Source organism: Camelina sativa, chromosome 20 (assembly GCF_000633955.1).
Source record: "Camelina sativa cultivar DH55 chromosome 20, Cs, whole genome shotgun sequence".
Lineage (NCBI taxonomy): Eukaryota > Viridiplantae > Streptophyta > Magnoliopsida > Brassicales > Brassicaceae > Camelina > Camelina sativa.
The window spans coordinates 13,947,887-13,973,080 of record NC_025704.1 but is presented as its reverse complement, the minus strand read 5'-3'; the positions used below and the strand labels follow the sequence as shown (position 1 = coordinate 13,973,080).

Sequence of the window (25,194 nt, the reverse complement as noted above, 5' to 3'; positions counted from 1 at the left end):
ATAATGTCTTCCATCGTCAACGAAGTTTCCGAAGCAAACCGCACAACTTCCGACATGCCCGATCTCACAGGCATCACACCTTCTCAGGACAGCATCGCAACACTAGGCAGTGCATCGACCAGGCCTGTCACTGCCGTGTACTCTCGTCACCGCGTGAACGCAACGGCAAACCTGTCCCAAACCTCCACCGAACTCCCAGTCGGGGTCAGATCTGAAGGGGAAACCAGCCAAGATGCAGGGCGAACTCGCGAAGAGCCAGTCAACATCGACACGGAACCCTCCGATGGAAAAACCCATAACGAGGCAGATGCTCGCGCAATAGAGCAACAGCTCGGTGCAGAAAACGGGAACCTCCCTGTTCATACCACGCCAGCGGTCCAGAATCCGCAGGTCGTATCTATGGAAGACTTCAAAATCTTGTTCGGCTCCATGACGAAAGAGATCTACCAGATGATCTCCGATACCAACCGCAGAGTCGACGCCGTCGTAACCCAGACAACCTCATCACAAGTCTCCGCTGAACAATCGCCAGCACCCGACTTAGGCGGTCTCACTCGTCGTCTCGACTTTTCGGATACGCAATTCAAGCGGAAGAATCCTCCCCCTCGGACCACGTCAAGTATTCGACCGATGAATCCAAGCTTACGGATACAGGAGAGCTCGGACGCCCCGGGCACCCGCATCGCAAACTCCATGCCTTGCCTCGAACTCGAGGAAATCAAGTCGTAGATTAGCGGCATGAACACGCTCCTCCATCGAGCTATCAGCACAGCCCCGGAGATCGATAGGATTGTCGAAGTAACTCGGCAATCACTCTTCACTCAACGGATAGCACGGGCTGCCATTCCGAACGTCAAGCTGAAGCTTCCGATCTACCAAGGAGACAAAGATCCGGTCCAGTTCATGACATCTTTCATGGCGACCATGTCAAAAGCATGATTCACCGACGAACAGAGGGACGCCGGTTGCTGTCAGCTATTCGTGGATAGCCTTTCCGGTCCTGCCTTGGTATGGTTCACGAGGCTCGAGCCAAACTCGATCGACAACTTCGACCAGTTGTCCAAGGCCTTCCTCAAGAACTACCGAATCCTCATCGAACGAGGCGTGACAAGTTCAGATCTATGGGAGATGGCCCAGGAACCGGGGGAACCCATCGCCAGTTTCTTGCACAGATTCAAGGAGAAACTGACAAAGGTCAACGTCCCGGAGGATGCAGCAATGGCAGCCTTCAGAAAGGGCCTGATCCCTGGATCACCGTTACGGAAGGATCTCAACATCCGGGAACCCAAAGATCTCGATGACGCGCTGCATCGAGCCTTCAGATTCGCACTCGACGAAGAGGAGGAACCTCGAATAGCCGCAAAAACCAATGACGAACAACCGTTGCACCCCCCTAAGGCTAAAAACCGGGTCGAATACCACGTACCCCGCAGGCACCACGAGCCTCAGGATCGAAAAAAGGGCGTCATCCACGCAGTCTCCAAGGTGGACGGCCAAGAGAAGCAGCCGTCTGACCCGAAGGAACTCTACTGCGATTTTCACATGTACCCCGGTCACTCTACACAAGAGTGCGTCCACCTGAAGAACTACCTGTACGCAAAGTATCTCTCTGGCGAAGTCGAAGCTACTTATCAGCCAAAAAGCGCCCGTGGAGGCAGAGGTCGCCGAGGGGGATGGCGCGGAGGACGATCTAACCGAGGCCGTGGTGCAGGCAGCGGACGGGGCTATGGTGGACCACCTAACGCAGACCAACAGCTGGCCAACCAAGCACCCATGAATCACCAGGAAGAAGCGCCCCAGGTAGACGAACTACCTGGCCCTCCCAAGCGACAGAGGGGGCAAAACCCGGAGCGGGTCAATTCCCCTCCCCGTGGACGAATAACCATGATACTTGGTCCACCAGAGGACTGCGCAGACTCCGTTCGCGCACTAAAGAAGAGGGCACGACAAGTTTGCGCCCTCAAAACTGCTCCGAGCGAGCCTTCACTCTGTTCGGATCCGATATCATTCACTTCAGAGGACGCCAAAGGGATCCAACACCCCCACTCAGACCCTTTGGTTATCCAAGTCTCGATGGGTGACTTCGACGTCGAACGAGTCCTGATTGACACTAGGAGCACCGTCAACGTATTCTGCTGGCAAACGCTAGAAAAAATGGGCGTCATACCAGACCAACTGAAGCCCGAAACTCATACACTAACGGGCTATGACGAGGTCGCCAAGATGTCGATGGGCGACGTAAAGCTACAAGTACGAGCTGGCGGAGTGACCCGGAAGACTAAGTTCGCAGTCGTTGATGCACCACCAATCTACAACGCTATTTTGGGGGTACCATGGATATACGCGATGCAGGCCGTACCATCGACCTACCACCTCTGCCTCAAATTCCCAACTACCACAGGAATTTGCACACTTTACAGCGACCAGAGGGTGGCCAGAGTCTGCTCTGTTATCGAAAAGAAGCTGAGGAAGACGGAGGCCGCATAGCAATTACAGAGCGGGGACCATCTCACCGGTTCCCGAAAACCGGAGCGGGATCGCCTCAAGTCCCCGGAGTGTCGGATCCTACAGGTGAATATTGACCCCTCTGACCCCTCGCGAACTGTCGGTATCGGGGCCGAACTTGATGAAAACATAAAGACTAAGCTGATTGCTTTCCTGCAATCTCGGGCTTCCACATTCGCCTGGTCAACAAAGGACATGGTCGGGATAAGCCCCGAAGTCATGTGCCACAAGCTCAACATCGACCCCACGTTCAAGCCGATCAGACAGAAGCGCAGGCGTTTGGGCCTGGATCGAGCCAAGGCGGTCCAGGACGAAGTTGAACGACTACTCAAGGCGGATCATATCATGGAAGTCCAGTACCCTGATTGGCTGGCTAACCCGGTGGTGGTCAAAAAGAAAAACGGCAAGTGGAGAGTTTGCGTTGACTTCACCGATCTCAACAAAGCTTGCCCTAAGGACAGCTTTCCTCTGCCGCACATAGATCGTCTCGTTGAAGCCACAGCTGGAAATCAGTTGCTTTCGTTTATGGATGCTTTCTCAGGCTACAACCAGATCACCATGAGCTCAGCCGACCGCGAGAAAACGGCATTCATCATAGATAGGAGGACCTACTGCTACAAAGTGATGCCGTTCGGATTGAAAAACGCCGGAGCAACCTACCAGCGCTTAGTAAACATGATGTTCGCGGATCTGCTCGATAAAACCATGGAAGTCTATATAGACGATATGCTGGTCAAATCTCTGATCGCAGAACAGCACGTCCAACATCTGGCAGAGTGTTTCGACATCTTGGATCAATTCCAGATGAAACTAAACCCGACGAAGTGTACATTCGGACTAACCTCTCGGGAATTCTTGGGGTACATCGTCACTAAACGGGGAATAGAGGCAAATCCTAAGCAGATCGAAGCTATACTAGGACTCCCGCCACCGACTAACAAGCGAGAAGTACAACGCTTGACTGGCCGGATCGCCGCTCTAAACCGTTTCATCGCCCGCTCAACGGACAAATGCCTCCCCTTTTACCAACTTCTTCGCGGGAATAAGGATTTCCACTGGGACGAGGAATGCGAGATCGCCTTTCGTCCGTTGAAGGAATATCTGACCTGTCACCCAGTTTTGGTCAAACCGGAGGACGGCAAAACACTATATCTCTATGTCTCGGTTTCCAGTTCGGCAGTCAGCGGGGTGTTAGTCCGAGACGATCGGGGAGACCAGAAACCCATTTTCTACACAAGCAAAGCACTAAACGACGCGGAATCACGATACCCCATGCTGGAAAAACTGGCCCTCGCAGTGATCGTAGCAGCACAAAAACTGCGACCTTATTTTCAGTCGCATTCTGTCGTCGTGTTTACTGACCAACCACTCCGAACCATCCTTCATAGCCCCCTCCAATCCGGACGCATGGTGAAATGGGCAGTCGAACTTAGCGAGTACGACATCGAATACCGTTCTCGCCCAAGTCTGAAGTCGCAAGTCCTGGCTGACTTCATCACCGAACTATCACCCGAGCTTGACGACCCCACCTCCGCAGTGGAGCAATAGACAATGTTCGTCGACGGTTCGTCAACAAATCAAGGATCCGGGGTCGGACTCATACTCCGATCCCCCACCGGAGAAATCCTCGAACAGGCGTTAAAGCTCAATTTCAAAGCGTCGAACAACGAAACCGAGTACGAGGCTGTTCTCGTAGGACTCCGGCTAGCCCTGGGGCTTGGAGTCAAACACCTGCAGGTCTTCTGTGACTCTCAACTCGTAGTCAGTCAGTTCAGCGGCGAATTCGACGCCAAAAACAAGCGAATGGGGGCATATCGACAGTTGTTCCGCACGTTATCTGGCGAATTTACGTCTTTCTCCCTGACAAAGGTCCCACAGAACGAGAACGCATCAGCTGACGCCCTCGCAGCTCTGGCGAATCGCTCCGACCCCGAGTTACGACGTACCATTCCAATTGAATGCATCGAGGCTCCCAGCATCGATCCGGACAGCCAAATTGCCCTCATCAACGACGACCCAATCCCCATGGAAGTCGACGAGCCAATAGAAGACATGGCGGACATCGCCGAGCCTCCCGAGGATTGGCAACTCAAGATCAAACTTTACATCTCTGATGGCACCGTCCCGGCACACCGATGGGCGGCTCGACGACTGAAGGCTCGAAGTGCCAGGTACATCCTGTTGGACGGAGAACTATTTCGCCGGAGTGCGTCGGGAGTGTTCCTTACCTGTGTTACTCGGGACGAGGCCGAACGCATAATGATGGAAGTGCACGAAGGCGAGGGTGGCAATCATTCTGGCGGACGCGCACTTGCTCTCAAAATCAAAAAGGACGGACATTATTGGCCTACCATGATGGCTGATTGCGAAACTTTCGCGGCAAAATGCGAAGCTTGTCAGCGCCATGGGCCAATGCGGCACGTCCCGCCCGAACTACTAAACACCGTCACTGCTCCGTATCCCTTTATGCGCTGGGCCATGGACGCCATAGGACCTTTGCCGGCATCCAAATCCAAGAAGTATGTCCTGGTGCTGACCGATTACTTTACCAAGTGGGTGGAGGCAGAATCTTTCACAAGAATCCAATCCTTAGACGTGACCAATTTCATATGGAAGAACATCATATGTCGCCACGGACTCCCATACGTGATTGTCACCGAAACGGTACCCAATTCACTTCGATGATCACCAGACGCTTCCTGACGAATATGCAAATCCGTCTCAGCACGTCGACCCCTCGATACCCGCAAGGCAATGGTCAAGCCGAAGCCACGAATAAGTCGATCGTCGATGGGCTCAAGAAGCGACTCGGTCGAAGGAAAGGAGCGTGGGCAGATAACCTGGATGGCGTGCTGTGGTCATACCGCACAACCCCGCGGTGGAGCACGGGGCAGTCCCCCTTCTCCCTCGCATATGGTCTCGAAGCACTTGCCCTGGCAGAAGTAGGAGTCCCGACACTTCGTCGCACTATGATGGTCGATAATCCCAAACTTAACGATGAGATGCTGATCGACCACAACGATCTCGCCGAAGAATTGCGCGACAAAGCCCTAGACGCAGCAGCTCGATACTACAATAAGACTGTTCGTCAGCGGCGTTTCAACGAAGGTGATCTAGTTCTGCGAGAAGTCTTCGAGAATACCAAGGAAGTAAACGCCGGTAAACTCGGCGCTCGATGGGAAGGTTCATACCTCGTATCTAGAGCAGTTCGTCCGGGCGTTTACGAACTGGTAACCATGACCGGAGAACGGATCAAAAACTCGTGGAACGCGGCCCACTTAAAACGTCACTACAGCTAAGTCGTCGTCACGACTCTGTCTAGGAGTTTTCAGGAATCCGAACTCCATTTATTTCTCAATTGTAATATGAACTACGGTTGGCTTGATCCCCACTTCGGGGTACGTAGGCAATTCCTTATCTTTTAAAGACTAAGCGAATGCAGCTAATATATTAATAAAGTTTTTTCCGGTTTAAAAACTTATTCTTACTCAGCTCGGCGACAAGCCGGTGTGTAAAATTTCCAAAATATCCAACATTCACTTGCATTTAGTTTCCTTATGGCGGTTTTGATAATTCCAATCAAAATTCAATAACTAAGTTAATCCCCATTACATGTTTTGGATGTTTTGACTAATAAAAAAAAAAAAAGAGAAAAGAGACGCAAAGGGAGAGAATCCCTCTTACGACTCAGGGTCCTAGATAAAAAAAAAAAAAAACCGTCCGAATTCAGAGTTCGGAACGGTCGGAGTTCCACCATCACCGTCTAGGCTGGTCATGCAGACGAAGTGGAGGCCGTGGACCCGACAGATCGTCCGCTAGCGGTTCCTCCACCGTTACCTTATCCAGTTCGGTTCACCAGAACTGACGAGATTGCCTCAGGGTCTTCAGTCTTTCCCTCGGCACTTCAACACGTCTTGACACCAGGTCTTCCAAAAAGGAACACGGGCCTTCAACCAAGTGCCTCTCACGGAAAATCGGGCCAGCCGACTCCAGAAATTGGCGTACCGCCTTAACCTTTCTAGAGAAGCCCGGTAGGCCCAGACGTCCACGGTAAGTAAGTGCGCGGTATCTTCGAGAGGCTGACAGTCGGCTTCCAAAAGAATAGGCACCTCCATGTTCGCCACCAGCTCTTGGCACGCCGCACGCGCATCAAGCAGCCCGGTCATGTGCCACTTCTCCAAGTAGAAGCCCTTGGCGATTATTTCGTTCAGGACCCGAATAGTCCCCTCCAAACGATAAATCCGACAGACTTCAGCCAATCTGCGACGCCTCCCCATAAGGTGAGCCCCCAGCCTATAGCGGCGAGCTCGATACCTTCGGAGTTCTTGACACACGGGGCTCCCCTCCACACCCGCCATATCGACATGTGGGATAGGCGTGCGGACTCGGAAAGTCTTTACGCCCTCTTGGGCGGAGGGGTTATCTGACGATTCGGCTCGATTGTAACCACTCGACGAAGTGGCCAACCTTTCCCGAGCCCGTCTCAGCCACGCGGATCGAGTAGTCACCATCTTTTTCTCTCAATATTTAGGGAAGTTGTGGTTTTTAGAATGATCTTCCCAAATTCTCAATCCTATTTATACAGGATTAGGAAAGTAACCGCCGCTGAACCCACCAATCAGCTTGCAGCGAGATTTTCGCTAGGTCCCGAGAATAACTCTCAAAGACCGCACAGCGCATTTAATGCGGTGCGTCCTTTATTTCCAAGATGGAAAAGGGAAGTTTCCCTCAAAAAAAAATATATATATATATATATATATATCAGCCCGATCTGGACAAAGTATTAGTCCACACTAAATTCACTTCGTTGACACCCTAGCCAGGTGAGCAGCTAGGATAAAGACCCACTATTTTCAGGATAAGCCGAACCCAGAGTCGCGCCTGACCTTCCTATGTAGGGATAAGCCGGACCCAGAGTTTTTTTTTCCGCACCCGCTTTTTATTTTTGGGGTAAGCCGAACCCAGAGTATTTATTTCGCACCCAAACTTTAGTTCGGACGGAACAGTTAGCCGAACCCAGAGAATATTTTCGCAGTCCGGCATCCGAACTAAAACAAAGGAGATAAGCCGAGCCCAATATCTCGCTCTCCGATTAAACACATTTTGCTAACACTTCATCGCCAACTTTTGAGGCTCGAGTCGATTTGAGAGTTATTACCATCAATCAATAAAAATTGTCTGTTGTAAGCCGGGAGACGTCTCGCCTCTGACACATTTTTCAAATAAAGCAGCACAGCAAATCTCTTATTATTATGAAAATTTTATTCTAAGCGAAATTCAAGTTCGCTCGTTACATTGCAGCTAGGTCTTATAAAATAATCAAATAAAATATCCTAATTCCGAACTGGTTCGCCATTCGCAGCAATCTCACGAATGCTCGTCTTGAGTCGTTTCGGCATTGGCCATAGCAGTTGCAACCCAGTCTTTTCCCAATCCTCGTAACGAGTCTCCAACGCTCTGGGTTTTTGTTCGGATTCGTCAAGCAGATCAGTAGTCCTTTTCCTTTTCGCCTTGAGTAAAGCAATCTCGGATTCTAGAGTCCTCAATCGTCGATCGATTCTGCCCCTCTTCATATGAAAATACTGAAGATCTTGAGTTAGTTCTTGGTGCGTACCCTCAATCTGCATACGCAAGATCAACAACGGGTTATTACGAAGGAGGCAAGTTTCGATCGCTTACAAGAAAAGCAAAAAGGAAAAGAGGGTAACGGTTACCTGACGGAAAAAGGCGTCAGCCTCGGCAAGCTCGACATCGGTTGCGCGCCGGTTAATGTAGAACGGCTTAACATTGCCTGGAATGAAATCGCCAATTAAGGCAGGATCCATGTGCATCGGCTTACGATCTGATTCACTTCGGCATTCATTGCAGTACGCAACAAGACATGGCGGCAAATCAGCTATCTTGTCGAACCCGTTCTTAATCCAATCCTTTGGGTGAGATTCCAGCATCTCGAGTTTGAGCAGTAGATCTTGTTGTACTTGTTCTGATGCGGCAAGACGACTGGAATATTCCGCGTGGCGTTCTTCCACCTCGTGAAGAAATTCGACCAGTTCGCGCCTTTCTTCCGGTTTAACGCGGAACATTAACATCCAGGGAGCTCGGATATTCGGGAAGTACGCCATCCCTCTTTCGATAGCTTCGGCATTCGAGAACGTCGGCACGTCATTACCAACCAACGGGGATTCTATGCTGCTAATCGAGCTTGACATTATCTTTGATTAAGAAGTTTTCTTGGATGTTTAATCCGTGAGCAGCACTGAGTACATTTATACAAGTTTCGGAAGGCAAAATTCTCTCCGAAATTGGCACCTTTTTCCAAATTGTCAATTTTCTTTTCCAACGAAAAGGAAACATTCCGGCTAATAAGTTCCAAAAAAAAAGAAAATGGGCCCAACACGTCGGCAATTTTCTCAAGGATATCCAAGCCCATACTTTACGAAGTCTAAAACAAAAAGCAAAACAAATTTTACACGTCCACAGCACCGGACATATCTGCTTGAAAACTCCCGGCGTTCGAGCCGAATGGATGTTCAACGGACTCCGGAGCCGTCGTCTCTGGGGGGGGAAATCCAAAACCGAGCTGATCCGGGGACATGGCAAGGTCATCTTCATTCAGTTTGAGTACATCGACCGCCTTGACAGTTTCCTCGGCTTCGGCCTTTCTCTCGTTGATCTCCTTGATTCGCTCTTCAGGAATGACGGCCCCGTTTTCGATCAGATATTGTACAGCTTCCTGTACTCCGGTGGCTTGGTTCAGCAGATCTTCTAGGGGGCGAACCTTCACCTGTTCAACTAGATAGGCCTTGACCTTATTCAGTCGGGACTGCGCTTTCTTCGTTGTTCGTTCCACCTTCTCCCATCGATCCGTCCGAAGTCTCTTAACTTCGAATGCAAGCTGAGCCCTCAACCCATCGCATGATTCCTACAGTTTGGCTTTCTCTTCTTCAAGAGTAAGCGCTCGGGAGTTCAGTTCGCCAACCCTCAGTTCGACGTTGGCAATGATGCTGTCTTTTTCGGCAACAAGCGCCTCGAGTTCCTTGATCCTCGCGTCCTTAGCGTCACTGGCGGCTCGGATCTGCTTGGCGCATTCCTTCACTTTTTCGAGCTCCAATCCCGACTTTTTGCTGGACTTGGCATGCCTATCATATAACTGAGTTAGCGTGTTCATCTTGGCGGCAGTCTGTAAGTTCAAGGAGCATATGTCAGTTCACCTGCTAAAATTTTAAGCACTTACAGTTTAAAAGAAGGCATACTCTTAGGTGGGACTCGGCGACATCAAGGTACGCCTGTTTGAATTCCAGGTCGTCCGCAGGCGGGAGGATTCGATTGGAGACCTTCAAGGTCCGGAAGAGCTCGCCTGAAGCCTCACGATTGGTCACAAGAGGGTAGTCGCCGAAGTAGTGATAGGAGAAGCGATCAGTTTTGTCATTCCTCCTTTCCAGACGGAATCGATCGGCAAATTCCAGTCCGGCTTCTTCGGCCGAGCGTTTGCGGTTCATTACCGGTCGCGGCTCAGTGGTTGGGTCATCTTCGGATTGCTTTTTCTTCTTCTTTTTTCTTTTGGATCCGATCTCAAGTTGAGGAACATCCTGTTCTTCGTCCGGGAGATCGGTGTTCTCCAAAGCCAAAGGAAGAGTGTCTCCCTCTGTAACATCGCATGGTTTGATATCTCCTCCGGGTGCCTGAATTGGCTCGGCGACGGTTTGGTCTAGGGTAGGATCGACTTCGGTTCGACCCTAGGATGGATCGATCTCGGCTTCAATGGCAGCTTGAGTGTCTCGGCGAACAACCTGGAGATCTTTGGGTTCCATGATATTGCATCCAGTAGATCGTCCTAGCGAACTGGCGAAACTTGGAAAATTTGTCCTAGCCTTGCCCATTGCTGTTTCGATACGAATACGAGTAATAAGCTCCCACCGACGATCGTACCCGATTAGCAAAGCGTCTCTGACAAGGAGAAAGTTTGGAGCTAGGCGCGTTGCGCAAAACGGACGATCTGGGAGCAAGACAAGAAACAGTTAAAAATGGTCAGAGGTGCCGAAGTCAATAAAAATATACTAGAAAAATAAGTCTACCAGGATTTTCATTCCACACTCTCCGCTGAAAACCCAACGGATTGGCAAGCGAGTACTGGTCAACGCGGACATAGAAGTAGTGGTCCACATACTTCTTGAATTTGTTTACTTTTTTACCGAGGAGGAAATTATGGGCTGGCCTCATATTCACTTCCCAGCGGTTCGAACTCTTCGACAACTTAAAGCTGGATAGTTGTTCGAAGCATTGAACTCCAATGTTGACGCCGACTTCGGCTGCTATGGTAAGGGCGGCCATAAAGTTACAAATGGCTCCGGGAACGAACTGGCAGATCGCTATCCTCCGTCTTTGGGCGTAGAGTGATATTAATTCCAGGATTGGGAACAGGAGGCGACACTCGTCAAAGTAACCCTCATACAAGCATATATACCCTTCCGGGGGATTCCAGGGGTGTTGGTCTTCTCGCGGAATCAAAATTGTGACGTTGCTGTTGAATAAGCCACACGAGTTCAGCATGTCGTTCACGGACTTAGTCGAACTCAAACTTTTTTCGCCTCCAATTCGTCCTTCGTGGTCGTACAATGGATCGATATCTTCGATCGAGAATCCCAGGGGTACGAACCGATCTTCTTCTTGTGCAAGTACATCCGGAGTCAGTTCGGTACTTTCCTCTTGGCGACGAACTGACGACGACAAGTTTGAAGCTCCTGTTGAACAGCGAACCAGGTGTGGTGGGACTTCGGAGGCCGATCTACTTGATTCCCCGATCTGCGCAGAGCATTCAGGGTTGAGAGTTCTTCGTTTGGAAGTACGACGAATTAGTTGTTCGCTTTCGATTTCTGGCGAAGAGGCGGGTTCTGAGGTACTCGCCATATCCTGAGTTCGAAGAGTGTGGAAGAAAAGTGGAACAAAGGAAATAAACAGGAGAGAGATCGGAGCAATTACCTGTCGTTGTTGGCGGAAAATAAGAAATGACGAGAGGAAAGGCGTATTTATAGAGTTGAGTGGGCGGCAACCCTACGAAAAGTAATGATGACCTACGCGACTCTTCGAATTCCGAGCTAGCGGATGTGACGGAAACGACACGTGTCATCCGGACAATACGCGGTGAGATGATTCGGAGATCTGAGTAAAATCAATTAAGTCTTTATGGATTAGATCGGATATTCTCTTTCCATAGTTCAAAATATTCGAATTAAATCTCGAATATACTGAACTGGGGGGGGGGGACTAATTGTTGGTGCAGGATTCAGCACCCCCACATACCGAACTAAACCAGAAGTATTAATTGATTGTTTAACCGGGAATCCGGTTAGGGGATCAATTAGGTCATCAGGAGTTAATTCGGATGAAGCATAATCTTGGAGAAGAAGGAACCGACATCCACTTCGGCGCGGCGACCGACTCAAGGAATAAGGCAGTTTTCTATATATCACTTCGTCCGTTAAGGAAAGTTAATATATTTAGCGATCTACGAATATGTATAAATAAGGGGAGACTTCTCCATTGTAAATCATCCAGAATCGAATACAATAACCGAGTTCTCTTAGCAATAAACCCTAATTTCTTTGAGTTCTTCTTCTTTACTTCTAATTTCAAGATTTAGATCTATTTTCTAGAGAGATTATCTTATTGAATTTGCTTCCCCTCTTAAACAAATTCATTGTAGAAACCTAGTTTCTAAATCTTCCGGTTTAATTCCATCAAGTGGTGAAGTTATATTGACCTGGTCTAAACTGAACCAACTAAACTAGTCTCAACTCTCATGAGTCATGATTAGTTGATAAACTAATCTTGCATTTATTTGCTAATTAAAAAGAAAACAAAGAATGGTGACTTACCGGTGGAGGAACCCGAGGCTGAGGCTGAGGATACAACGCCGAGGCTGGTGATGGTCTCCGTGAGACCGCCGTAGACGGTGCTCTTCAAAAGCTCATTGGCGAATCTTTCTCCGTCCGGTTGAATTTGTGGCAGTGACTGTGTTGTGTTAATACTATTTCTCACCTCTAAATTTACTTTAACTGCATATAATTTGCAAATTTTCTTTAGGATACAAGATAAATATAGTTGTATTGTATCAATCATATACAAATTTGACGAATGTTTTTTCATCAAAACCGTTCTTGATTTTCCCCAATTTGGAATCAATTTGTCTAGTCCGGTTTAGGTGAGAGTACGAACTTAATAATTTTGTCTCGATTCAGGATAACATACTTGGTTCCTCAACCGGTTTTGCCCTGATATAAACAAATTGTAATAACCTTGTTCCTGAAATTGGTTATTGTTCGTGAAAACACATTTTGGTTATTGTTTTTTTGTTTTGTTTGCAGCAGTGCAGGAGGAGGCCGTACAACCCATTTTGTCTCTTGTCACTTTTTTTTTTTTTTTTTATTAACTACAATTTCAAATTTCAAAATGATAGATTATAACAAAAGAAAGAAGTTAGTCAAACCAGTCAAACTAACCATTTGTGAAAGAAATAAAATTGTATGTTTTAAGTATTAATATTCAATAATATTGAAATTTTGACATATATTAATGTCAAGCGAGTCAAATCCATCTCATCATTAACCAAAAAAAAAAAGGTCCATCTCATCGCATATTGAAGGTTCTTTTTTTTTTTTTGTTTGTCTCTGGCAAGCATATAGCAGCAATTCAGTCTCGCTTGATATAATTTTCTTTTATCTTATAATATAATATGAGAAGTTGGCGTGACAAGTGTTTTTTTTTGTTTCAGCTTCCCTGTGTGTAGGATACTAACAGTTGTCAAGCATACAAACCACACAAATTCTAGAACTTAACTATGGTTATATTAAAAAAATTAGCTTCAAGAAATATAACGTGGTAACAATAATATCAGAATATATAGTTACACTATTTATTTGGGTGCACATAAAATGTTAGAAAAGTAGACATTATTTATTGTTTTTACACATTGCACACGCTTCAGAAATTCTATGATGCGATGAGCTTCCGTGATAATTTAAGTACTACTAGTGTAGTATAATAACTTAATTAACTTATATCGGGATTGAAATTAGCTGGAGGTCAAGCGCCCATGTATCATGTATGTACGTACGTATAATAATATTACGATGAATAAATTTGACCCATTGTTTTTAGAAAATGTTATAAGAAAACAAATGTATCATATTTTTCTCATCCATTAAATACACATATCTCAAAATTTGACTCTCTTTTTGGGGTTATTAACAATCATCACAAATTAACTAAAGACTTTTGACACTTAAAACCGCGTTAGAAACTTACAGAAATTATTTACTTTTTACTAGTTCTACAAAGATAAGTAACGTAACAAACGACTAATTTCTTATGGTCGATTAAATTTACATTAGAATATATATGGATATGATGATTCAATAATTAATTAATCACTGCATGCATGATCCTATGTTCGTTATATTCATTTATTGTGTAACATAGGCATACACTATATATGTTTTTTATTCAGTTGTTAATATATATTTTATATATAGAGAGAGAGGACTTGGATCGTCATGTGGCCATCATCAAACAATATAATGCATCATGGCTTAAAGAGATAAATAAATCATAAATGAAACTAACACTTTCAAGTAAGTTTCAACTTTCAACTGATACCATCCACAATTACACAAATGGTACTTAATTAGTATTAGATCACAGAACCGTGCCTCGCTTTAATTAACAGAGTTATCAACGTAACTCCAAAGAATAATCTTTGATATCATCATCATTAATCAATTAATATCTTTGCAAAACTAGTTAGAATTCCAAATTGGAAGTAGAGAAAGATATAGTTAAGTTACCACCACTTACCAGTAGTCAATATACATATATATTATAATAGCATAACAAATTAAGACGAGGTGTGTGTATTCATTATGCGAGAAATAAAATGGTTTAGTTTACTTAAACCAGTATGTACTATAAGTAATATAACTGTAATTACTAAAAATTGATCATTGTGTCTGTGTGTCTGATTTGTTTTTTTTTTAAAAAAAGAAAGAAAGACAAAAAGTATAAAGCTATTATTTAGTAGATAAACCTTCTATAAATAAACTCCCCAAAACAATTTTACTAAGTATATTTGATTCTATAGTTTCCAAGTAAACAAACATGTAATTATCCGGTTTATTCACCAAATTATTTCTTAGTAATGAAATGGTATTTTTTAAGGAAAAAAAAAAAAAAAACGTAAGGCGGTGTGATAGTATTCACTCTTTGTTTGCTTTTATGAGGTAGTTTTTATATTTGTAGTGAACCCACCAAACAAACAAACAAAAACAAAAGAAAAAAAATCAAAACCTTCTTTTCCTGTTCTTCACTTCCATGAATAACTAGGTACGTAATACGATTTTTCTTTGTTCTACAGTCGAAATCGTTCAATGTATCTTGTTGGATCTTCGATTTATACCTTCTATGCTCAATCGCTTTTTTTTTTCTGCTGTTGTTGTTGATTTCCTTGGATCGTAGTAGTGTTTGTTCATGTTGTAGCTCACTGGGCTTTTTTGGGGTTTTTTTTTCTTTTCCCGTGGGTCTTCTCTTTGATCTCTATCTGCTGAGAAACCTGGGGTTTCCTGCTGAGAAACCTAAACCTGGGGTTTTTTTTTTAAGTTTCCTGAGAAAAATCTTCTGGGTTTCTTTTGCTGCTTTAATTTGTGTTCTTTGTCTCCTCTACCTTCAATTCGCTTTTTTTTTCTTTTCTTTTCTTCAAAAGATCTCTCTCTTCTCTGGTTTAGGTGGCTTCACCCACACTCGCTTTTTATTTCCTTTTGGTCGTATGTGTTCTGAGTTTTGTTTTGTGATGGTGTAATGGGGTTTGCTGACGAATCGGTTCTTTAGATCTGTATAGTTCATCGCTATTGCTCTGTTAGACTATGGGTTCATCAGTGTCTTTGCGTGAATGCTCGTTTTTTTTGCCATGGAATTTTTTTTTTTGTTGGCGTGTGCTCTTATTTCTTTGAAGTTTCCCGAGCAAAATCTTATCGTTTTTTTTTTTTTTTTCAAAAATCATCTGGCCTCACCCACACTTGCTTTCTTTAGTGGACGATTTCTGTTTTGATTCGCTTGTTTGAGGGGTTCTCTAGTTGATATCTCATATCTAATTCATTGGTTTTACAGGATGGGTGATCATCCTGGATGGCATGCTGATAAACGACCCGACGGTGATAGTTACTTTGTGAGAACAAGATGGAAAAAAATACACGAAACGATTCAATTGGCCGATCAGACCGAGTCGGCAAACCCAGAGGCTGCTTATCTAGGTAATTGAATTGTTCTTCTCCAATTTTTATATATACGTATAATCAGTATTTTGCTTAATTGGAATCCTAAAATGAAAGCACAATAAATAGCGTTACATAATCATAGGCTATTTTACTCTCTCTCTCTCTCTCTTTCTTTTTTACTGTATTAGAAGTTAATATAACGGGCCCGATTAAAGCGTGGGCCTTGTGTTCAACTAGCATGTTTTTTTTTTAGTTCTATCCGGTTGAAAATAAACGGGCGTTGATGATAAGCATAAGCGGGTCATATCCGTTTTCAAAAGCTCTATAGTGACTATTTTTTACCTTTAATGGATTGGATACTAACATCAATATTACTTTTTTATCTAGCAGCTAGGTGTTGTGCGCTCCTTTATGCTGAAGAGCTTCCTCAAAATTTGAGAGGACTCGCTCAGTTGCGCACCAGTCTCTCTCGCAAAGTACCCCTGGTATAGCCTCTTATTTTTTATCTTAAATATATTTACTCGGTGTATAGTTATTGTAGAAAAGTAGTGAATATAATTTAATTACTTGGCAGAACGAGGACGGATCATTTACCCTCCCGGATCCTCTTCGAATCCGTACTCAACTCTTCCACTACTCCGACATTTTAAAATCGTCCCTTTCTTCCCTGGAATCGTCCCCCCGAGCTGGAGCTGCAGCTGCAACTATGGCTAACATGTTATATAACCTGTTTTTTGAATGTGGTGGTAGGGATCCGGGTAATGAGGTAAATTTCATTAAACCTTGAATTTCAAACTTACCCCATCTCATATTTTACTGATATGAGTGTTTCTAAAATTGTTTTTTTCTTGGTTGTTTTTGTAGCTTGGCTCTGCCTTCGACTTCGGTACTGTCAGTCGCCCTGATGACCTACTTGCTTGCGACAATATCCTTTCTGAGGTGTTTGATGAGTCCGAAGAGATTACAGCTGCCAGAGATAGTTTGAAATTTTCTACTTCAACTACTCTGGTGAATGGATCAGCTAGAATTCGAAATCGTGATATTGTTACTTGGTTGGGAATGATGTTCAAATTTCAGGTAATTAAGTTTAACAGTCAATTTTTAATGTTTTGATATGTGAAAAACTGCGAAAAAATAATGTATTCTTTGCTTTTTACAGCTATGCAATGTCAGGAACCAGAGAGAACATATTATCTGTTTACTTGCTGATAAACAATCAAGGTTGACTCCTCCGCCACAAGCTCTGAATAAGGTTATAACATCTCAAAACTCAAACATTTCAGGATATAGTTAAACGTTTTTTTTCTTTAGCAACAGACAGTTTATGAATTTTATTTTATCTACAAAGCAGCTCGATGAAAGAGCCATTGATGCTGTCATGGAAAAGCTCTTTAAGAACTACAATAACTGGTGCAAGTTTGTTGGAACAAAACCAAATTTAGGGTAAAAGGCCACATTTAACTCTTTGTTTTTTTTTTTATTGATGTTCTTACGATCTTACCAACTGTTTTTGTGGAAAGGCCGATGGATCTACCTGAAATAGAATTACAACAGGAAAAGATATTCTATATGAGCTTGTATCTACTCATCTGGGGTGAAGCTGGAAATATTCGATTTATGCCAGAATGCTTGTGCTACATTTTCCACAATGTTAGTAAACTTTCAGTTTTTCTTCCTTTTCTTTATTTTGTTGGAGTGTATTAAAAATAATATATCCTTTCATGATAATCAGATGGCTAATGAGTTCAAAATAAATTTTGAAACTGGTTTGCTGCCTCCTCGTGGATTTATAGATAGTGTCATTAAACCACTCTATAATGTGGTCGAAAAGGTACTTAAATGATTGTTATACTCCATTATTCAATTTTTTGTCGTATACTGCTTAGCTAACTCACTATCTATGAATCAGGAAGCCAAAAAAAATGCAAGTGGCAAGTCTGCTCACTCAGATTGGTCCAACTATGATGATCTGAACGAATATTTCTGGTATATTTGAGCTAATTCTGTAAATTGAATTCTTAACTGGTTAATTTTCTTGTACAGTTAATGGATTACTGTATGTTATATAGGTCTCCTCATTGCTTCTCGCTTGGATGGCCAATGCTTGATGATGGAGATTTATTTGAATCAATGCGTGATACAGTACAGGTAGTCCCTTGTATCTTAATTTTCAATTTTCAATATATCCTTGGCTGTTTCTCTGTATCTTAACTTTCAATTTTAAAAGGGGGAGAAAGCATCAGCAAGAACAATGAAAACAAATTTCACAGAAGTTCGAAGCTTTTGGCACATATACCGTAGTTTTAATCGGCTTTGGACATTCTATCTTTTAGCATTCCAGGTAAGCATTCTATACTCATATGATTCCGGATTCCTTATGACATGAGCCCGTCAATGACATTTCGACTTTTAAATACAGACAATGGTCATTCTTGCATTTGAGCAAGTAGAGCTGAGTGAAATCTTACGCGAAGATGTTTTATATTCTCTCTCCAGTATCTTCATTACATCAGCTTTTCTACACTTACTGCAAAGTATGTCACCTCAATGCTCTGACAAAATTTTATGTATACATTTGGCTCATTTTTTGGTTACTTTTACTAGAAATAATAATGGTAATGTTTCTTGCTTCGATGCTAGGTTTACTGGAAATAATCCTACACCCCCCAGGCCTCCACCAGTGGAGATCTACTGATCTTTTGCGAAGGATTCTCAAGATCATTGTTTCTATCATGTGGTGTGTGGTATTACCACTTTGCTCTGCGCTAGTTGTCTCTGAAAATCCTGGGAAGCTGAAACAATGGCTATCATCATTCCTTCCACAAGTTAAAGTGCTTCCTCCACTATCTTACATGGTAGCACTTTACTTGCTTCCAAACGTGGTGGATGCTATCTTGTTCGTTTTTCCAATGCTGCGACTTAGACGCTGGGTTGAGAAGTCAGAATGGCCTATAATTAGATTGTATCTGTGGTGGTCACAGGTATGAAAGCTGGAGTTTTATCAAAGATTAGTGCAATTTTTGAATAGGATTGTTGTACAGGGAATCTGATGTATTCCATGTTTTTCCTTCTCAGCCAAGAATTTATGTTGGAAGGGGGATGCATGAAAGTCAATTTGCTCGAATAAAGTAAGTTTAAAGAACCAAATAACATCTACTGTAGAATTGCTAATATCAATAATGGGGAAAACACTATCTTCGTGCTAATCAGTTTCTTGTAACTTCCAGGTATACGCTTTTCTGGCTGTTGCTTTTCTGTTGCAAATTTCCATTTAACTACTTTCTACAGGTTTGACATTGCATAACTCTGTTCTGTGACTAATTTGGAACTACAATAATAGTAGTCACCTTCAGTTCCTCCCTCTTATGTACTCTCGCAGGTGAAACTTTTGGTGAAACCAACTAATACAATTTTGAGCATTAGAGATATAAAGTATAAATGGCATGTTTTTTTTCCGAATGGTACTCTTGCTACTTATTCTCTTCGCTTAGAACTCTACTTTTCGAATTTTCTTTTAGAATCCGGGTTAGCTAAATGTTGTTGACTCTCCATGCAGCTGAGTACATCTGTGGAGCAGTGGTGTCGCTCTGGTTACCAGTGATTCTGGTATACTTTTCTTAACAACGAATCTAAATGAAAAACTATAAAGCAAGTCCGTTATTGTCTTCATGTTCCTTGATTTTGTTTCAGGTTTATTTCTTCGACACTCAGATTTGGTATGCTATTTTCTCCACTATATGTGGTGGTGTCATAGGGGTCTTTGATCGTTTGGGAGAGGTAATATATTCTGGATCCATTCCACTTGCTTCTTTTTTTACCCTTGTTGTGTTAGACTGAGCAACGAAGTTAAGCTTTCCACATTTTCTGAGTATATCAAAGAGCGTTTGAGATGCTTCTTTTAAACTGCTCATATCGCATTAACACAAACTCATTTCTATTTTTCTTACAGATACAAACACTTGAAATGCTGAGGTCAAGGTTCCAATCATTACCGGATGCATTTAACATGTACTTGGTTCGGTCTGATAAATCAACAAAAACATCTGCAGAGGTTAAATAAGATTAATGCTCGTTTGTATCTACAAAGTGATGCATAGAAGATTTTTGCCATACAGCTACTGAATTATATATATATGCAGGTTACAGCACCACGAATTACTGAAACGGCAATATTTTCCCAACTCTGGAATGAAATAATTTGCAGCTTCCGCGAGGAAGATCTCATCAGTGACAGGTAACAACTTAGCTGCTTTCTTTATGAATCCCATGATTTCTTGTGCCTGAAACAATTGTTTGTTCAGGGAGAAGGTTCTCTTGCTTGTTCCTTATAGCTCACACCCGAATTTGGAACAACAAGTTCAGTGGCCACTATTTTTGCTTGCAACAAAGGTTTTTGCTCTTCTTTTCCCATCACATGTACCCTTTTTTCTCCTTATCATTTTCCCATCACATGTACCCATCACATGAATCATTTTGCTATTCTTGTTACAGATACCCATGGCGCTGGATATGGCAGCTCAATTTGGTGAGGGAGACTCTGACCTCTGGGATCGCATATGCCAAGACGAATACATGAAATGTGCTGTAACTGAATGTTACAAATCTTTCAAATATGTTTTGGACACATTGGTTACAGGGGAGAGAGATAAACGGTAATGTAAATTCATTAAATATCTAAAGGATATTTCTCTATTTTGATCATAAAGTAGTGTCTCTAACTGGAATTGCAGTTTAATTTCAAAAATTCTAAATATATCTATCTAATATCACAGGATTATCAGTTACCTCTTTGGAAAAGTGGATAGGAGCAACTTCTCAACAAAATTCAATATGGCTCCTTTACCTTGTCTTTTCAGAAAATTTGTTGACCTTGTCGTAATCTTGGTAAGTGAACAACATATTTAAGATTGTTCGTGAGTAGTGGATACTTTTTATCCTAAATAATTATGTATAACTTATGATGTTGCAGAAAGATGCCTGCCCATCAAAAAGATACGCAGTAGAGCGGCTACTACAAGATATGCTTGACATAGTGACGATTGATATGATGAAAGATTATTACGGGTTAGTGGATAATATAAGAATATATATAATTTGAGAATTGTTTAGTGTATATAGTATCTACACTAACAATAATAAACATTGTTGGCACCTTTTTCCAGTGAAGGGCAACTTTTTGCTGATTTTAGTGCAAATCCTGGTATAAGGTTTCCTCCGGTGGCAACAGCTCAATGGGATGAACAGGTATTAAATCAAAAAACATGATATACGGTAATCCTCTGAGGTACTCTGCGACTATATTCAACATTATGATTTAATTTTTCGTTGTAGATAAGCCGTCTTCATTTACTCTTAACAAATGAATCTGCAATGGATGTTCCGAAAAACCTTGAAGCGCGAAGAAGGATTGCCTTCTTCACAAATTCATTAAATATGGATATGCCTAGAGCTCCGCGTGTCAAGGATATGCTCTCCTTCAGGTCTGTGCTCTGTTTATCACCATTCCATTTGGTCCAGTTTTTTCATCTTTTTCTTTTCTTTAGGATTGAATGAACGTAAAATATACAATCTACGTAGTTGATACTATGAAACTATTATGACTTAATACTGCAGAGAGGAGCTCTTCCCCTTACAGTTTTATTTTGTATCTACAGCGTTCTAACTCCGTACTATAGTGAGGAGACTGTCTACTCTAAGAATGACCTGGAAAAAGAGAATGAAGATGGTGTATCGCTTGTATACTATTTGCAGAAGATCTTCCCAGGTGTGTCTCTTGTTGATGGATTTAGTTACTTCTCAATGCTTTCAGTAATTTGATATGGCCCACCTTTTCAGATGAGTGGACTTACTTCTTGGAGCGGCTTGGTTGTAATGATGAAAAAGATTTTTTCAAGAGTGAAGAAAATATATTGCAGCTTCGCCATTGGGTTTCTTTGAGGGGACAAACTTTGTTTAGAACAGGTAATTTATACAATCCACTCCTACTTATATTCAACAAATGGTCTTTTGTTACTTACAGCTTTTTTTGTATCCTGCAGTTAGAGGAATGATGTACTATAGGCGGGCACTAAAGCTTCAGGCTTTTCTTGACATGGCCACTGAAACAGGTGAGACGTGATTACTCGACTTGTGTTGAACTAAAATCAGTTACAGGGGAAATACAACTGTTCTCAACTGACTGTATTATGCTATTCTTACACTCTACAACCAAAAATACTGAAGCAATGTCGATTTAAGTACTGATAACATTTCTTGTGTTTGCAGAAATATTAGCAGGATACGAATTCTTTTCAGAGAACAAGAAAAGAAAGTTAGAGGCACTAGTTGACCGCAAATATACTTATGTTGTTACCTGTCAGAACTATGGAAATCAGAAGCGAAATGGAGACAGGAGAGCGAAGGACATCCTGGACCTAATGATTAAGTAAGTCCCTTCTCCACCCCTGTAATTCTTTTTTCATAAATTGGTTGGTTCCCTCGTGAGGCTCATTTTTCATATCCAATGCTGCAGAAATCCCTCTCTCCGTGTAGCATACATTGATGAGGTTGATCAGAAACCCCTAGAAGGAAAAAAGTTCTACTCGGTGCTTATCAAGGCTGTTGGGAATTGTGAGAAGGTAGTTTTACTATTTGAAATCTTAACAGGGTAGCTAAATATATGATCTATTTGAAAACCCCCGGATTTTGAACTTTGAATCTGTTACTTTTTAAAGGAAATATATCGGATATTATTGCCTGGTCCACCAAAAATAGGAGAAGGGAAACCCGAAAATCAGAACCACGCTATCGTTTTTACAAGAGGAGAAGCTCTCCAGTCAATTGACATGAACCAGGTGAACTAATTTTCCCCAAACGGGAGTTTCCACAACAACATAAACTTAGTGCACTATTCCTTGTTGATAGAATGATACTTACAATAGTATCTAATTTATAGGACCATTACTTGGAAGAAACACTGAAAATGAGGAACTTGCTCGAAGAGTTCAATAAAGATCAAAGAGTACGACCACCTACTATTCTTGGCTTGAGAGAACATATTTTTACTGGCAGGTATTTGGGGAATTTGGTTATTGTGTTAATTTTCTGAGTATAGAACTTCTTCCTTTAGCTAGCTTATATTTATGTTACCATGCAGTGTATCATCTTTAGGAGGGCTTATGTCTCATCAAGAGACAAGTTTTGTGACCATCGTTCAGAGAGTCCTCGCACGTCCTCTCAAGTATGTCTCCTTACCCTTAAACTTTCAAAAGCCATGTGTGTCGAACATTGTGACCAAAACTTAAGCAGCTGTTTCTGATTTCAGGATCCGGTTTCACTATGGTCACCCTGATGTCTTTGATAAGATCTTTCATATCACTCGGGGTGGCATCAGCAAAGCATCACGCGGCATAAATCTTAGCGAGGATATCTTTGCTGGTTTCAACTCAATTCTGAGGTGTGATAATGTCACTCATCATGAGTACATCCAAGTAGGGAAAGGAAGAGATGTTGGTTTGAACCAAATATCTCTCTTTGAAGCAAAAGTTGCTTGTGGCAACGGGGAGCAAACGTTGAGTAGGGATCTCTACAGACTTGGGAAAGGTTTTGACTTCTTCCGGATGATGTCTTGCTATATAACAACAATAGGCTTTTATATCAGCTCCATGGTAAGTTCTGCATCTTCCAATGTCAAATTGGCTTTAATATCGACTAATAACTCTCTGAGCATAACAATTACTACTCTTTGTATTGCAGATTGTTTTCCTCACATTTTATGCATTCATGTATGGAAGACTGTATGTTTCATTGAGTGGAGTGGAAGAGGAAATATTGAATTATGCAAGGATAAATGAAGATTGCTCCCTCAAGGCTGCTATAGCTCCCGTTTCAGTTGTGCAACTTGGTCTGCTGATGACTCTGCCAACTCTCATGGAGATTGGATTAGAGAGAGGATTCATAACTGCCCTGTGTGAATTTATCCTTATGCAGATTCAGCTAGCTCCCTTTTTCTTCACATTTTCTCTTGGAACAAAGGTTCATTATTATGGACAGACTATACTACACGGGGGAGCAAAGTATAGAGCAACAGGGCGTGGGTTTGTGGTGAAGCACGAGATGTTTGGTGAGAACTACATAATGTATTTTAGGAGCCACTTTGTGAAAGCCACAGAGCTGATGTTTCTGCTGCTGTGTTATTGGCTGTATGGAAAAGCACCAGAGGATTCAGTTGCCTATACAGCAATGATGGGATCCATATGCTTCATTGTTGTATCTTGGCTATATTCACCCTTCATTTTTAATCCCTCGGGATTCGAGTGGCAGAAGATAGTTGATGACTAGGATGATTGGAGAATGTGGATAAGTAGCAGAGCTATTGGAGCGCCATCAAACAAAAGTTGGGAATCCTGGTGGGAAGAGGAACAAGAGCATCTGCTTCACTCTGGTTTTCTTGGGAAGCTATGCCACGTTGTACTCTCACTACGCCACTTCGTCTATCAGTACGGTATCGTTTACCATCTGAACATAACGATGCAGTTCCATGTGGGAAAACAACGAAGCATTGTTGTCTATCTGGTCTCGTGGGTTGTGATGGCTGGACTTAGTATATTATACCACATACTTTTCAAGATCAGAAAGAGATGCGGAAACGGTTCCCAAGTCAAGTTGAAATTAGTGAAGATGATAATTGCTATTGGATTTGGAGGAGCTGTTGGGATGGGGATGCTCTTCACTAAACTCACTGTGGGAGATATTCTCCAGTGTATACTGATGTTCATCCCAACCGGTTGGGCACTGCTTGAGATTGGTATAGTTGGAAAACGCTTGCTTCATTATTTAGGGATCTGAGATTATTATAAAGAGACTTGCAGAGTGTATCACGTTGGGATTGGAGTCCTGATTATGAGTCCAGTTACATTCATTGCTTGGTTTCCCTTCATCTCAGAGGTTCATACAAGATTGTTGTTCAACCAAGCGTTCTCGAGAGGTCTACAGGTGCAGCGAATTCTCTCAGGAGGCAAGAAACAGAGATAGAAGTTCTCTCTTTTGCACTGATATGATGTCTTCTCTGATATGAAACAGTTATCCTGTATTGGTTTTTTTTTTTAGGGTACACTTATATGAAGAAGCGCAGTTGTTAATTTTTTTTTGGTAGGGAAAGGGCAGTTGTTACTTGTTTAGTTCTTAAAATTTTCTGAGTTTAGATTAAGAACTCAGAAAATTTTGTGGTTTTTAGCACCCCCGGAATTATTGAATTGTTTTTTGTGCTAAATCCGGGGTCAGTATGGGGGTGCTAAAAACCAGAAAGATAATTCGATTATTTACCGAATTATTCCGGGTCCATACTGACCCGGAACCAACATACCGAACTAAACCAGAAAGATAATTCGATTACTTAACCGGGAATCCGGTTAGGAACCCAATTCAATGTCTATTAGAGGCCTGT

General features: G+C 42.8%; 3 protein-coding genes and 1 pseudogene across 3 annotated transcripts; 3 read left to right on the top strand and 1 right to left on the bottom strand.

Annotated features, from left to right (window-relative positions):
• Window positions 1,129-2,487, top strand: LOC104772507. Its single transcript, XM_010497110.1, has one exon. The coding sequence runs from the start codon at window positions 1,129-1,131 to the stop codon at window positions 2,485-2,487; it is 1,359 nt and encodes a 452-aa protein (XP_010495412.1).
• LOC104772506 lies at window positions 4,057-5,190 on the top strand. Its single transcript, XM_010497108.1, has one exon. The coding sequence runs from the start codon at window positions 4,057-4,059 to the stop codon at window positions 5,188-5,190; it is 1,134 nt and encodes a 377-aa protein (XP_010495410.1).
• LOC109131185 (uncharacterized protein At3g60930, chloroplastic-like) lies at window positions 8,972-11,412 on the bottom strand. The gene is made up of 5 exons (XM_019241870.1): window positions 10,581-11,412; window positions 10,296-10,501; window positions 9,759-10,241; window positions 9,485-9,685; window positions 8,972-9,400 (listed from the first exon to the last, which is right to left on the bottom strand). The coding sequence occupies exons 1-5, from the start codon at window positions 11,410-11,412 to the stop codon at window positions 8,972-8,974; spliced, it is 2,151 nt and encodes a 716-aa protein (XP_019097415.1).
• LOC104772505 lies at window positions 16,153-24,908 on the top strand (annotated as a pseudogene).

Excerpts from the sequence above, each read along its gene's own strand:
- LOC104772507 (XM_010497110.1), top strand. The coding sequence starts at position 1,129 with ATGGCCCAGGAACCGGGGGAACCCATCGCCAGTTTCTTGCACAGATTC.
- LOC104772506 (XM_010497108.1), top strand. The coding sequence starts at position 4,057 with ATGTTCGTCGACGGTTCGTCAACAAATCAAGGATCCGGGGTCGGACTC.
- LOC109131185 (XM_019241870.1), bottom strand. The coding sequence starts at position 11,412 with ATGGCGAGTACCTCAGAACCCGCCTCTTCGCCAGAAATCGAAAGCGAA. Across the intron at positions 10,502-10,580 it reads AGTGTGGAATGAAAATCCTG|ATCGTCCGTTTTGCGCAACG; the intron begins GTAGACTTATTT and ends TCTTGCTCCCAG. Across the intron at positions 9,686-9,758 it reads TCGCCGAGTCCCACCTAAGA|ACTGCCGCCAAGATGAACAC; the intron begins GTATGCCTTCTT and ends TTGAACTTACAG.